This window comes from Alosa pseudoharengus, unplaced genomic scaffold (assembly GCF_046254945.1).
Source record: "Alosa pseudoharengus isolate Yale_2024_CS ecotype anadromous, Long Island Sound unplaced genomic scaffold, YU_APseudo_1.1 YU_APseudo_1.1_scf_11, whole genome shotgun sequence".
Classification (NCBI taxonomy): Eukaryota; Metazoa; Chordata; class Actinopteri; order Clupeiformes; family Clupeidae; genus Alosa; species Alosa pseudoharengus.
Window position 1 is genome coordinate 8,415,855 of NW_027468576.1, and position 13,662 is coordinate 8,429,516.

The window sequence follows — 13,662 nt, forward strand, 5'->3', positions numbered from 1 at the left end:
GCATAATATTCAGACTTGCATGCTCTAAACACACACACACACACACACACACACACACACACACACACACACACACACACACACCTGTCCAAGCTCCTCGTTGAGGTCTGAGGTATTGACTTGCGCCTTCTCGTCACTCTCCTCATGGTACAAATCCAAATCCCAGCCAATGAAAAATGAGCCCAGGAACTTCTGCATCTCCACAGTGACATACAGTGATATTGGGATGATGAAATTGTACAACACAAGGAACGCCAGGAAATCCGAAATGAACTTCAGAATCTGAAAGGTTAAAACAATAAAATGTATTTATAAACAAGCAAACAAACAAACAAACAAGACCATCACCTTGACAACAACCATTGCAAACAGGAGTGGAAGTGTGAGGGCAGCACTTTTCTTTCTGAGTGATGGGAGATGTCAGGCTTCCAAGCAATACTCTGAGTGAGGGAGGCATTTTCTCTTATGGCCTGTCACAATATTTAGAGTCATATGCGCAACACTCTCTTGAGGATGTGCAATACACAGCCAGAAGGGCTTGGAGATTCTCCACAGGGAAAAAAAATGTGCTCCTCCCCAACATCCCCGACCAGGAAGAAGAGAAATGGCTTTATTCAAAACAGAAGAGGAAGTGGTTGATGACGTGACCGTTTAACACTGAGGAAATAAAAACAGACTTGAACTAAATGAAGAGACCTGGCTGCTGTTTCTCTCCAGGTCAGTCTTCTGGTTGTAGAAGGGCTCGTTCCACTTGTCCTCAGCTTGCCAGGCATACTTGAGGATGGTGCTGAGGATGGCCTCGAACAGTAGGATTCCCAAATAGATGATGAGAAATGTGTTCATGGATCTGTGACCACACGCAACAGAGACATGGAGGGAAAGGGGACAAAAAACATGCTGATTAGAATCGACTTAGACATTAATATCACTTTAGGGCCAATGGTCGAGGAGTGCGATTCATACTTTTCCACTGCTGACCGCTTCTGTGATTTGCACTTGTAATTAAGCGCCATCTTGGACTCCATGCCCGTGTACACGGCAACACCTAGCAGACACAAGAAAGACAAGACCTATGTCAATGACCATTCATGATTCGCCAGCCAAACTGGAGTTAGTTGTGGTAGTTGTCAGATGTTGACCACAGTGTAATGACCGTACCAAATATTTCTTTGGTATTTTTCAGCCGAGCTCCTCTTAGCAGTAAGTTTTCTGGTCCTAATGGTCTGAAACAGCAAACATACAATTGGAATTCAGACAGTAGTCGAAATGATCATCGGAACATCAGGTGAATTTTGGCCCCATTTAATAGCTGCACTAAACGGAATGGCCGCCAGCCCCGAGAGACCTTCGTTTCACACCGAATCTGGGTTTGGAATTCCAGCCACAAGAGTCACTGGTGAATCATTAATGAGAGCCATTATGTTTGAGTCATGGAGTGGAATATTTCACTGGATGGGAAATGAAATGCTGGCGGACACGATAGGGAAAGATTAGTGCCCCAGTCTCTCTCTCTTTGTCCAGTCTCCGTACCAGTCTTTTTCTAGTAATGTCCATTGGGCTGGCACAAGGCCTTGTTCCAAAAGGAACTTAAATTATTGGGAAAAAAATATCTGTGCGGCATTACTTTGACCTTTTAACTGTAATTGATTACTTTCACATGAACTGAGAAACAATGACAAGAGCCACATTGCTGAAGTCAGCGGTCTTACCTTACAATCTCCTCTCCTTGCTGTGTTACCGTTATTCTGCCCACAAACCTGGAGGAGGAAGAGAGGCACATTGTGCTGAGCTGGAGTTGAGTGAGTAATAGAGAAACTGCCACGGCAGGCGACAGTCGCTCCCCTCGGCTAAAAATACGACATTCTGACACACAGAAATGTGAGTCTGTGTGAAGGAGAGCTCCCTCGGCAGCGTGTGCCACTGAAAGGAGTTGTCAGGATAACGGATGGCCCTGTGTGGAGCCCGTGGCTTGCCGTACCTGTACAGGTCAGCCTCGGGCTGCTGGCACTCCACCACCGCTTGCAGGGCCTCCAGTCCGGACACCGACTGGGATACGGCTGTCTCTGGCACCGCAAAGTGGGTCTGGGGAAAACACACACAAACACACACGCACGCACAAACCCACATATTAAGGGTGACACCAAGTTAGACCAATGTAGCCCTGTGTTGTCTCTATAGAGTAATTCATAATTCAAGAGAGCACGATTGCAACAGGCATTGTCAGTTTAAAAAAAAAGAAAAACTTTAATAAATGCAGACCACCTAAAACAATGTTGTCAGTGAGAGGATGATTGATAGGGTCTTTAAACTCAATTTCAAAACAAAGTCAATGCACTAGGAGTCTGATACCTATTACTATCCTGGATTTGGGCCAATGAAATGCTTCACTGAAGATATGAAACAAGGTTTAAACAAAGAAGCAAACAAATACACATCTTGTAAATAAATGCAAGCCTTGGAAACAACTGCCTTTAGACATCTTACACGGCTTATTTAGCGATATATTGACTAGCTAAACAGAGGACACTCTAAGATCTGTTAGGTGGGCAAAAGATACAAAGACATAAACCATCCGTGTATATAGTGGGCTATTTTAAGTTCATCAGACCCCCTATCTACTCAATAAACAACAAGTGCTCTATATGTGGAAATGCGCTTAAGAGAATCTGCTCATCCATTAAAGATCTTGAAACTGCTCCAAAAACCAACTCAAAACCAAAACCACCCTGTCTGACTCCAAGCCTCAAAACAACACCATAAATATATAATTAACTGTCTCTCATGACTTGATTAGAAACAAATAATTAGATATATCCAGCCCTGGGCGAGAAGCAATCCCTTGACGCCGCGTGTAGTGAGACGTAACAGATCCACCAGCTTGGAGACGGCCCATTACGGCTCCGCTCACATCCCCAGCGGAGCCTCAGAGCTGCTCAGCCCAGCGGAGGGACTGAAGGAGATGAAGAGGGAGCCCCACCTTCAGATTGGTCTCCCCATCCAAGCTGGCCGTGGTGATGTGGCAGGTGCCCTCCGCTCGGTCCGACGACAACAACACCAGGTCCGCCGGGAATGTCTCATCTTTGGCTACTCTCACTATGTCCCCAACCTGCAGGACAGAAATAAGGCATCATCTCTACTCTACACTTTGCACAGTTCAGTTGATAATTATCAAACCCTCCCATATTTGGGGACTCAAAGGGGCTAAAATTATTTTCAAATATTATAAACTATCAAATATTATAACATGTATTATAAAATATTGTAAAAAGGACTGAAATGTTTGGTCTCAACTTTCAAAAAAAAAAAAAGGTTCAAAACAGCCCTGGAAAATGATGACAGCTGATGGATTCTCAAAGAATCGAGGTGACAGACCAAGCAGCGTCTCGATTTAGTTCTGCTTGACTTGTCACTTCACAGCCACCAGGACCACAGGCAGAGCAACATCACAGCTGTGTGTGCCTTGCTCTGATGCGTCCTCCCAATAACACACACAACCGATACTCGTACAGATGGTGGGAGCGTCTTACTCGGATGTTTTTGGAGCGCGTCTGCACGAGGCTGCCGCTGCGGACCACAAACACCGGAGCCCCGTTGACCTCGTTGTCCGCTTTATGCCGCAGCCAGTCCTCATACCCCTGCAGGTGCAGCCAAGAGTTAGTGTGCAGTGAGTGTCTCAGAGCGCAGGAGTGTTCAGCCGGGAGTGGCAGAACCAGCATCCTACTGAACCACCCTCTCGTCCTCATTGTCTCTGCTGTGCCTATGGGTCCACACCATTGTGCTCTTACATTCCAAGGTCCATGGCACAAATGCCATTGTACACAGCTAGAATCTTGACTAACTGGCTATGCAATCAGTGTTTCCTCTAGATTTATTTTTTTAGCAGTGGGGGCAGCCAGGCCATCTGTACCCCTACCCCCCGCCCACCAGTCACACTAAATATCAGAAGGTTACATAAGGCTACAATATGAAAAAAACTGGCATTTCATTAGAATATAATATCTTTCTTAACCTCTATTTACACAACTCTTTGACTAATTAGCCTTTTTTTACTATGGCTTAGACTCATAGGATCTATAGCCTATAGCTTAATTTCCTCATAGGACTCATAGGATCTATAGCCTATAGATTAATTTGCTCATAGGACTCATAGGATCTATAGCCTATAGCTTAATTTGCTCATAGGACTCATAGGATCTATAGCCTTTAGCTTAATTTCCTCATAGGACTCATAGGATCTATAGCCTATAGCTTAATTTGCTCATAGGACTCATAGGATCTATAGCCTATAGCTTAATTTGAACCTATACCATAACAATAATAACACGGGGTGTCACCGGGGATTTTTTTTTATTCTAGTTGCTAATCACACCATTTAACGTGCCTTGAGAGGAACAGGATTCAGGAACTAAAGACAGGCCCATCTTCTGTCTGACTCATGTCACGTTAACCCATGCATTAAACCACAAGCCACTGCTTGAACGTTTTGTGCATGTTGTAGAAACACAACCCACAACAAAGCTTTTATTTGGTGCAAATCAAATTTGGTTTCTTTGGTTATAGTCCACTATTCACATTACCAGGCCATCACCGCAAGTGCATACAAAATGTTTATGACTGTTTAAGCCAAGTTTTGTGCCGTCCCCACATTTGCAAAATTGCTTACCTTCGTTACTACAAGACGGTTTTTTGCCTGCATCGAATCGCGATTGAGTGATTGAGCATCTAATAACAGAGTCACCGCGGGGAGACATCCACTCTTCATGTTTCATTTTCGCTGTTGTTGCGAGCTAATAGGCTACGATATTGGAAATCCTTTGAATACGATCAGCTCCAGAAAAGAATGGGTTTTCCTTAGCCTGTGCTACACCTTTCCACCAAGTTGTTTTTGTGATGTTGACAAACAGCACATGGAAGCTCTTGATAGTGCATGCCACTAATTTCTATAAAAACAATATATTTATGGAATAAAACTAGACAGGTACCTCAGATTAGCATTGCTGTTTATTGTTAAACTGCAACTTTCTACAGCCAGCGGAGCGCATTTAACTATGTGTCCGGAAAATAATGTGCGTCTGCCCTAATTCTGAAGTAGTGGTACCACTACAAAATGAAGAGGAAGCACTGGCAAGAAAGTTAATGTTTTAAATAGGCTACATCATTAAATAGGCTACATCAATACAGTATGTGATATGTGAAGTAAAACTGGACTGGCCATAATAACCTCTGACTAGTTTTACTTATTGTCAGATTGCAATGTGAGCGGCAGCCAGCGGGGGAGATACTCACTGGATTATTTAAAAGGCAACCACAACTACATTGTGAGTCTGCCCTGCTTCTGATACCATGGCAGCATTCATTTTACCGTGGCGGGCCACCATGCTAAAATCAACATAGAGGAAACACTGGCAATCATTTCTTAATCAAATCTCTTCTGACTGACTAGTCACTTACTTTATTGAAATGATCCAACTTAGCCCAGTGGATTTGTTTTCACTGGGTCACACACACGTTTGAATACTGCACATTTGAATACAATCCCCACACCATAGCAGTGTCTGTGCCTTTTTAACATTCAGAACAACCAGAGCTCTAATCCTGGTTTAATGTCTACTTTGCCGAGAGGCAGCCTTGCAAATAATGTGCTGGAGACTGAGCTGTGCTAATGTAACTTCAATAAATAAGTTGCTTCACTATTACACTTTCTTTTGGGAATCATGGCAATGCATTCACGGAGTTCCTGCCATAGCTGGAAACCGGAGCAGCTCACTGAGAGCACCTCACCTGCTTGATGGCTGTTACTGTGATGACAAAGAATAGAGGAAGTCCACTTGTTACTGGAGAAGTGGGTGTATCAATCATTAGCTGAGAAACAAGAAAGAAAATGTACTTAGCTTGCCAAGATTTAGGAACGGGTGTAACCAAATTATTAATGAATCCATATTGCATAACTGCACCAAACACTCACACAGAGTGACCCCCCCCCCCCCACACACACACATTTGCATAGTGGAACACAAAGCTCAGAGGAGACTGCAGTATGCGGCCATGGTGACACTGGAGAGGTGGAGGAGGAGGAGAGGAGGAAGAGGAGGAAGAGGAGGAAGATGGGGGTTAGAAAGAGCTTAATGCTTTGTGAGCACTGAGACGAACGCGCTCAGTGGGCTCCCTGACGCATCACTCAAGCAGAGCAGCTCCATTGGACTCCTTGAGGGCTTGGCGCGCTCAAGAAAAACAACGGCAACCCTGGCTGCCATCGCCTCGCCCACACACACACATACACACACACAAACATGAAGTCACGCGCTGCATCAAGCAACAGTTAGCCCAGAGAGAGACAGCCAGAGAGGGAGAGGGTGAGAGAGAGGGGAGAAAGGGAAACAGAGAAAATGTGGGAGGACATGAGCGAGAACAAGGGATAGAGTAAGTGAAAGACGATGATGAGAGCGCAGAGATAGGAGGATGGAGGTAAAAGACAAACAGGCCTCTCACCTGCACGAGGAAGATGATGAGAAAGTAAAAGTTGGCTATCCTTCTGAACTGCTCAAACAGGTTCTTGGGCACAAAGTTCCAGATGGTGTACTGTAGGGACCCCAGGGTGAGAGAGAAAGACCAGCATTAGTCCTGCCCAACATTGGACACACCAGTCCAGGCTATGTTCAACTACTGTGGGAGTGCTGATGGGAGGGAGGCCGTGGCCCAGTGAGGTGCTGCAACCTTACCTTGGAGGATATGATGCGGTTGTCAGCGAAGCGCTGAGGGATATAATGGCCATGTTGGGGAAAGCGGTTGGCGATGTACACCGTCCTGGTGTCGCTCTGATGGGGAGGGTCAAAGCCCTGCAGGAGAGAGAGAGAGAGAGAGAGAGAGAGAGAGAGAGAGAGAGAGAGAGAGAGAGAGAGAGAGAGAGAGAAAGAAAGAAAGAAAGAAAGAAAGAAAGAAAGAAAGAAAGAAAGAGAGAGAGAGAGAGAGAGCACAGGGTAAATACTAAAGACATTTGAATGATACTGCATACAGCAACAGAATAGAAGGAGACAGAACCAGAGAGAAAGGAAAGGAAGAAGGTGAGATCAGAGTGGAAGTCAATCCAACCCAGGAAAGGACCGGTGGCGCTAACCATTTATTTGTCCACAAACAGAAGGATTTGTGGTTTTCTAAACAATATGGCAAGGCTACTGTATGCTCGCTGGATCGCGTGTTGTTGTCTTATTAGGGGGAGAGGGCTATTTCTATCTGCAGTGGCCATGCAAATTTCAAGCGTCTGTGAAATTACCAATGCGGCACACGGCGCCTGGCACGAGACATCTCAATGAGAGCTCTCAGAGGAGCTCTCGGCTTACTATCAGTGTTTAATGGGAGGAGGATGTGTGAGGACGGAGACCGATCCTGACCAAATCACACGCTACAGGGGCGCCGAGAGACATCAGCGCAAATGACCGTCAGCAGGGCCAGCTGGGGAAGCGCACACCGCTGTTCTACACAGGAGCAAATGTTGTGATCTGGGGGTGCCAACTTCACAAAGCACTGAGGCAGAAACCCAGCCCAGGAATCCGGCCTGACACCTGCCTGACAAATCCAACAAGACAGAGCTCACTGCCATCCCCATGAAGCCGCTGTGGTGTTAGGGCAAAGACTGCAGACGGGGGACAAACCCCAGAACAAAGGAGCTATGCACTGCAGTGTACATGTCTATTTTACCATTACAACATTTGGATAAAGCCAGGCACTTCCATGTACTTGCATAATGCCCTGAAGATGAGATAGCTTCATTGAGATATGATCACTTTATGGGAAACAGGAAGTGCTGAAATAAACTGACAACTACATCACCAGAGTGGCAACTGATGCTGTCGTTTTTTTTTTATTATCCAATAAAAACATTTTCAAAGGTTACACTTGTTTTCCTCATTAAAAAGCTAAACTAGATAAAGTATCTTTCATTATGTACTTGGTATAATATATCATTCTAAATGTAAACCAAGCCCTTCTGAATCTAACACACTTACAGTACATGTATGTCCAGCTGACATTTTGTGACATGGTAGATGAGAATAAAATAAATGCAACCTGAACTGTAAGCCAGTGTAGCCAGCGTCATGTGCCTGAGCTTAATCAGATCAAGTCCCAATACCACTTCTCTCCACTTATCTTACATTACATCTTGTAGCCGTTTCAGCCTCTGTAATGTATAGATGACTGTACAACAGCCCTTAGGTTAACCACATTATGCTAAAGAAAAGGCAGAGGAGCAGGAGCTGAGTGCATTGGCTGTTGTGGGACTCAGCGGTGACAGAGCGGCCTCCTCCACGGCTATGGAAAAAAAAAGTGTAGAGTCGGCCACGTCATCTAGACCCAATGGCAACACATGCATTCAATTACAGTCAGGCCTCGCTAGACATTTCTGTTTGCACTGTACACACGACGGTGCTGCTGCATACAAGCCGTGGTGTATGCTTCAAACAAACAAAAACGCACATAGACATACACAGAGCTGCTCAGCCACATACCTTTCCTTTCATACTCACTCCAAAATGAGCAAAATGCCCTTTTGGCACCACAGTGCAAATGAGAGCGAACCGAAGAAATGTGAGAAGTGTGTCCTGTGTCTCACAAGAAACAGTCAGGATATAACTGCTCTTTTTTTCTCAGGACATGATTACACTCTTACTGGCAGACCTTGCGAAATGAATGTAGCGTAAGAGGAAATGCATGGCCCGGCCGTGAGTAAAATTATGGTCACCACCTTTTGTGTGCTGTGACTGTGACTTTGCTTTTTAACCACATCACTTTTGGGTTTTTTGGTTTTCCTTTTCAAACTTTTGCAGGCAGCTCAGCTCCTATTGAAAAGTTGCTCTGGTAGCCTTTCTTTAATTCATGATGCATGTAAACCAGGTCTCGCCACTGTCTCTTTGTTTTACATTACAAAGCCACTCACCTCGCTAGCCTACACGGCTGGCTGATCTGGTTCTCCCTCACAGACAAACACACAGGTACACACACGCACACACCCTGCAAAGCCTGAAATGCACATCCATTTCTGCTCCATTAAGGCCCGGAGAGCAGCTTGAGGGGATGAACTGGTCCGGGAGCATTAACTAGATAATGAATTAAAATGGGATGTAATAAATCAGGCCAACAAAGAGACAGGAAGGGCTAATTAAAAACAGCCAATTAATGAGAGGTCCACTGGTGCAGACAGAGTCACTTTCCATTCCTCAGGGCTGGACGTCTGAAGCAAATCACCATGTGCTTAGTGGACAGCCACTCATAGACCACTTTCAAAACACACACACACACACACACACACACACACCAACAACGATGAGTGTTATTTCACAGAAACCAAATTCATCAAAAAGTTGAATTTCCCCCATGTATGTGTTTGTAATACTGTGTTTGCCTATCTTTCAGAAGTTTATTGTTTTAGAGCCTATGGCCTCACTCTGGAAAGACAAATTGGGCCACAAATCCCATTTTCAATACTGGTAAAGGGTCATCACTAAGTGCCTCATGTCAACCATACAGTAAATGCGCTGTGTTAGGAGGGGTTAACAACATGGTGCATGAGCCTTAATCAGTTTCTGTCTTTCCTTTGACCACACTCACAATTCAATATCTGAGCCATGAATATGGCATCCATTTTCCCTTCAGCTAAATAAATCACTGACTGCGGGTTTGTTTGGGTGTACTAGGTACTGACTGCATACAGTGTGTATATCAGAGTGCTTCAAGGAGTGTGGAAAAAGTTTTAAAGTATGTGTATGTGTGTGATGGTATGTTTGTGTGTTGGCAGGAACCCTGAATGTGTATAATGCTTGGCTCTCTGGAGACAGCCATCATTATGATGGATGGAATCGGTCTCCTACTTGGGCAGAGCATCCCTTATTAAACCTTCATTTCCCAGACGCAGTGTCTGTCTGAAAGCCTTCGCCGCCAGTGGCTCATCATCTGTGGGGAGCTAATGAAGTGGGGATGATAACCCAGGCGGGTACCAGCAGCCAACTGATGGAATAACCACCATCAAATTTGTAAAGGCCATGCTCTTGGTTTAAACAAGTTCAGCATTCTAGCCTGTGGATGGAGGACCTGGGTCAGTGTAGGTGAGAAGCACCTGTCAATCACTCATCTCATGGGCAGTTATCGCTGCAACTCTACGGTTCAAGATTACTCTGACATCAAGCAAGGCCTCTTGTATATGAATGGAACAATTTCAACAAGGCTGCTGCTGACCGGCGATGACCCTTCATAACATCAAATGAGAGGGGTCTTTTCGGGTCAGGCTGATTCTATATGCGAGGAAGATGTGGGCTAAGAAAGCTGGCTGCACTCCATGTACTGCAGGTGAAGAACACTGGGGTACCGTGCAATAACAAATTCTATACGTAGAGAGAGATTATTCCCAGCTTTATCAGAGTACACTTGAGCTAAATTGCTATATGATGAATGAAGGATGTCACAGGGACAACCACAGAAGAACAGAGAGAGCACAACTGAGTAGTTCTCTCGCTCTTGCGCGCTGAAAAACAGTGCACTTATTATCAGTCCGATTGACAGGATATATCACAGCATACTGACGGCAATACAACAGAATGCAGAACGTATTCCATGTCCCTCCAAAGTCCATGTGGAAAACGACCATGTGTGCGACCTCTTGGTGCAACCCAAACATCCAAATGGGAGATTGTTTCAGATCACTTTTTTGCCAGACTGCCTGTATGCTTGGCTTGGCGAGGCTTCGTAATGGGATGCTTCCTCCTGTAGGGCTTCTCATAATTGCATACAATCTTTAAGGAAGAGAGGAAGGCTGAACTAGACTTTGACATTGTAAGGAATGATCAATCACACTGTTGTTTGACATTCAATTGTTATAGTGAGTTGCTTCTGTAAAAACATAACACACTGCTGATCTCTACAATATTTAACTGACTATCTTTAGAATGTTGGCATGCTGATACACATAGGTTCACAAAATACTACTTGTGATGATATTACCCTGACATGCAAGATATTTATTGGATTTCCCGTTCCAATACCTCAAAACAATGATGTTAGATGCATGTATGCAGAGAATGTAACAGCAGCAAACACGGCTATCCAGCTAGTGACTCCAGTAATGAGCACATGAGGCTGTGAATGAATGAAACATCCAGACCGACATAGTCAAACTAGTTTTCTTAAGAGTTTGGCTATGAAAATCCATATATTTGTTTAAGAATAAAACAAGCTTCGGATATGAAATACAAAGCATGTTTTAGAACAAACTGACCCCTGATCAGCATGCCAGGCTGTGCTCTGCTCCCTTTGAACACTCAAGACACAAGTCATGGGGTAAACATTTGAAGACTCTACTGCACAATAACTAAATGACGGTGTAAAGATGCTTTTCACTTTCCAGCTTCAACCACTGACATAAGTATAAAACTGGAAAAGGTCCTGGTATATGGTCAATTTTACTTTAAAAAGGCATTTTACAAAGGGATGCCCACTTTATGATGAACTACATCACACACTGAGTATGCAAACTGTTCAATGTTCACAACGCTGAAAACTCAATACTTGATACACTTTGCATATGTAGTAGTTCACATGAATGTGGGCTTCAACACATTCTCTTTGTAAAAAAAAAACACATTCTCTTCGTGTGTCTTCATTTAGGGCTTGATAAGTTGCATTTTCCAAAATTATCTCAGCAAGTTTTAACGCGAGTATTTCCGATTCAGAATACATCTAATATTTTCTTTTTCCGCCAAACATACCGCAATCTCCACTGAAATAAGACACGGGCAGTTAGCTAAGGAGGTTGGCCCACTTCGTGATATGTGATATGAATCGAACTGTTCTCATGTCAAGTCAGGTGTACACAATTCCTCTCTGGTCTTCGATGCGTTACACCTGGGCTACATTTATAGATAAAATAATTCACCTCAAAGCAGTTGCGTCAAAGTCGGCTCGATGCATATATGACATACTGCTTATCTGCCTTGGGTAGATCTACACTACACAAGATAAAAAAAAGTATCGTCAGCCAGTGTTTATTTGCTGTCGACTTGCTCTTCTAATTGGTTTGACGAGAACATATTTAAAGATAGGTCTGACCAAATGAATAATAATAATAAAAACAGACTAAACTGTTTTGTCAGAGGCATAGGTTATCGTTAACGTTATTGTTGGCGTTACAAACTGGCCATCTCACAGTATATATAGTTATATAGCATTGTAGTCTATGATCTCAACGGCTATGTTGACGTTAGCATCTTACCTTTCAAAGTTAATGACAGCAAATGTTCGTCTAAGTTAACTGCGTATCACTGCCCATGTATTATTAGCTAGAGAGTTAAGTTAACAGTTAGGTTACAGCTCAGTTGGCTCGACAAGGGCAAGCCATTGAACTCTGAAATCTGCTTGAAACTAACGTTAGTGGGAAAATTCACCTAACATTATGGGCCTGGCTGAGCTTCAACTTCTTTAAAGTAACTTACCAACTTTCAAAAAAGCATATAGGCTAAATAGTTCTACTATTTGCCTAAATGGTTGTTCAACTTCACAACAGGAACATTTTGGAGTTGAGAGAAGACACATTAACTTAGCTGCTAACGTTGACGTTAATGTTCAACTTACCGATGGCTAACGTTACCAAACGTTAAGTTACACTCACACTAGGATCAGTGTTAGCTCATGTCAATTTACTTACCCTGCCTTTCAAGCTTTACCAAAGCCATACGACGAGCTAAGCACACACGTTATTATACATTTTATTCTCCCGAGCGAAGTAAAAAAATAAAAACAATATTTATTTGCATTATCTCTGTGCAGGCTCGAAGCTACGTTACTTCTAGTTCATATCTGACCACTCAAGGTAACACGTAAACGTTATCGTTAACTGAGCTGACTTGTCACGAATCGATGCATTTAACATAGTGACATACATTACAAGTGTCGTTACACTCCTCAGGAAAACAACCAGCATACGGTCTCTGCCAACGTGACTATCTTACCAGCTGTTGCCGTATCCAACGTAGCATCCTCGCAGAATTTCCTCAAACGCAGGTAGCTAGCAGCTAGCTAGCTAAGCGTGCTAGCAAAGTTAGCTAGCTTCTCCGACAAAATCTCTCGAACCATTAATATTCCTCCCCATCGACAAATATTTCGATGTATTACACAACGCATCCGTTTCGCATGTAGGCGTCATACAAACAGAAATCTCTCTCCATCACACAACAATTGTCCCATCAGTTTGTGTATATTCTGCCTGATGTTATAATTATTAAACCAACAGTAGCTCCACGGCCACTGGCCCCGTCAACATTCTCTGTTGGTTTTGGTCTACCGAGCGGCTTCATCTACTGCCACCCTTCAACATCCAGGAAGTGACGACGAACATTTGTTTGATTGTGGAAAGGCAGGCTCGAAGTCGTATGTCACAAGTTATGGAATTTGCCTGATTTTTTTTTTTACACATTTGAGTTTTTTACACAAGAGTGACATTGTAAGTTGTGTTTGTGCGCAGCGCTTCACGCAGCTCCTGTCACCTACAAACACTGTTAGAAAAAGTTTTTACAGTAGGCTTGGCCTTCAGGAATACATTTCCTCTATCCTTTCTTATAGGCTATTCATTCAACATCATTTCCAAATACTCCAATGGAAAGAGTAGAGGCCTACTCTAAA

The 13,662-nt window shown here is 43.7% G+C and overlaps 1 protein-coding gene across 4 annotated transcripts in view; it reads right to left on the minus strand.

Annotated features, from left to right (window-relative positions):
• Positions 1 to 13,312, minus strand: part of atp11b (ATPase phospholipid transporting 11B) — a 38,179-nt gene extending 24,867 nt beyond the window's left edge. For all 4 annotated transcript variants that reach the window (XM_076277917.1, XM_076277916.1, XM_076277918.1 and 1 more), the window contains exons 1-12: positions 12,993 to 13,312; positions 6,720 to 6,836; positions 6,490 to 6,579; positions 5,782 to 5,862; positions 3,528 to 3,635; positions 2,978 to 3,106; positions 1,979 to 2,082; positions 1,710 to 1,757; positions 1,159 to 1,223; positions 964 to 1,045; positions 697 to 847; positions 85 to 282 (exon numbers count right to left, since the gene is read on the minus strand). In XM_076277917.1, coding sequence (XP_076134032.1) covers positions 85 to 282; positions 697 to 847; positions 964 to 1,045; positions 1,159 to 1,223; positions 1,710 to 1,757; positions 1,979 to 2,082; positions 2,978 to 3,106; positions 3,528 to 3,635; positions 5,782 to 5,862; positions 6,490 to 6,579; positions 6,720 to 6,836; positions 12,993 to 13,019 — 1,200 coding nt within the window. In that variant the 5' untranslated portion in view covers positions 13,020 to 13,312. The remainder of the gene's footprint in view (positions 1 to 84; positions 283 to 696; positions 848 to 963; positions 1,046 to 1,158; positions 1,224 to 1,709; positions 1,758 to 1,978; positions 2,083 to 2,977; positions 3,107 to 3,527; positions 3,636 to 5,781; positions 5,863 to 6,489; positions 6,580 to 6,719; positions 6,837 to 12,992) is intronic.
• Positions 13,313 to 13,662: the final 350 nt, after the last annotated feature.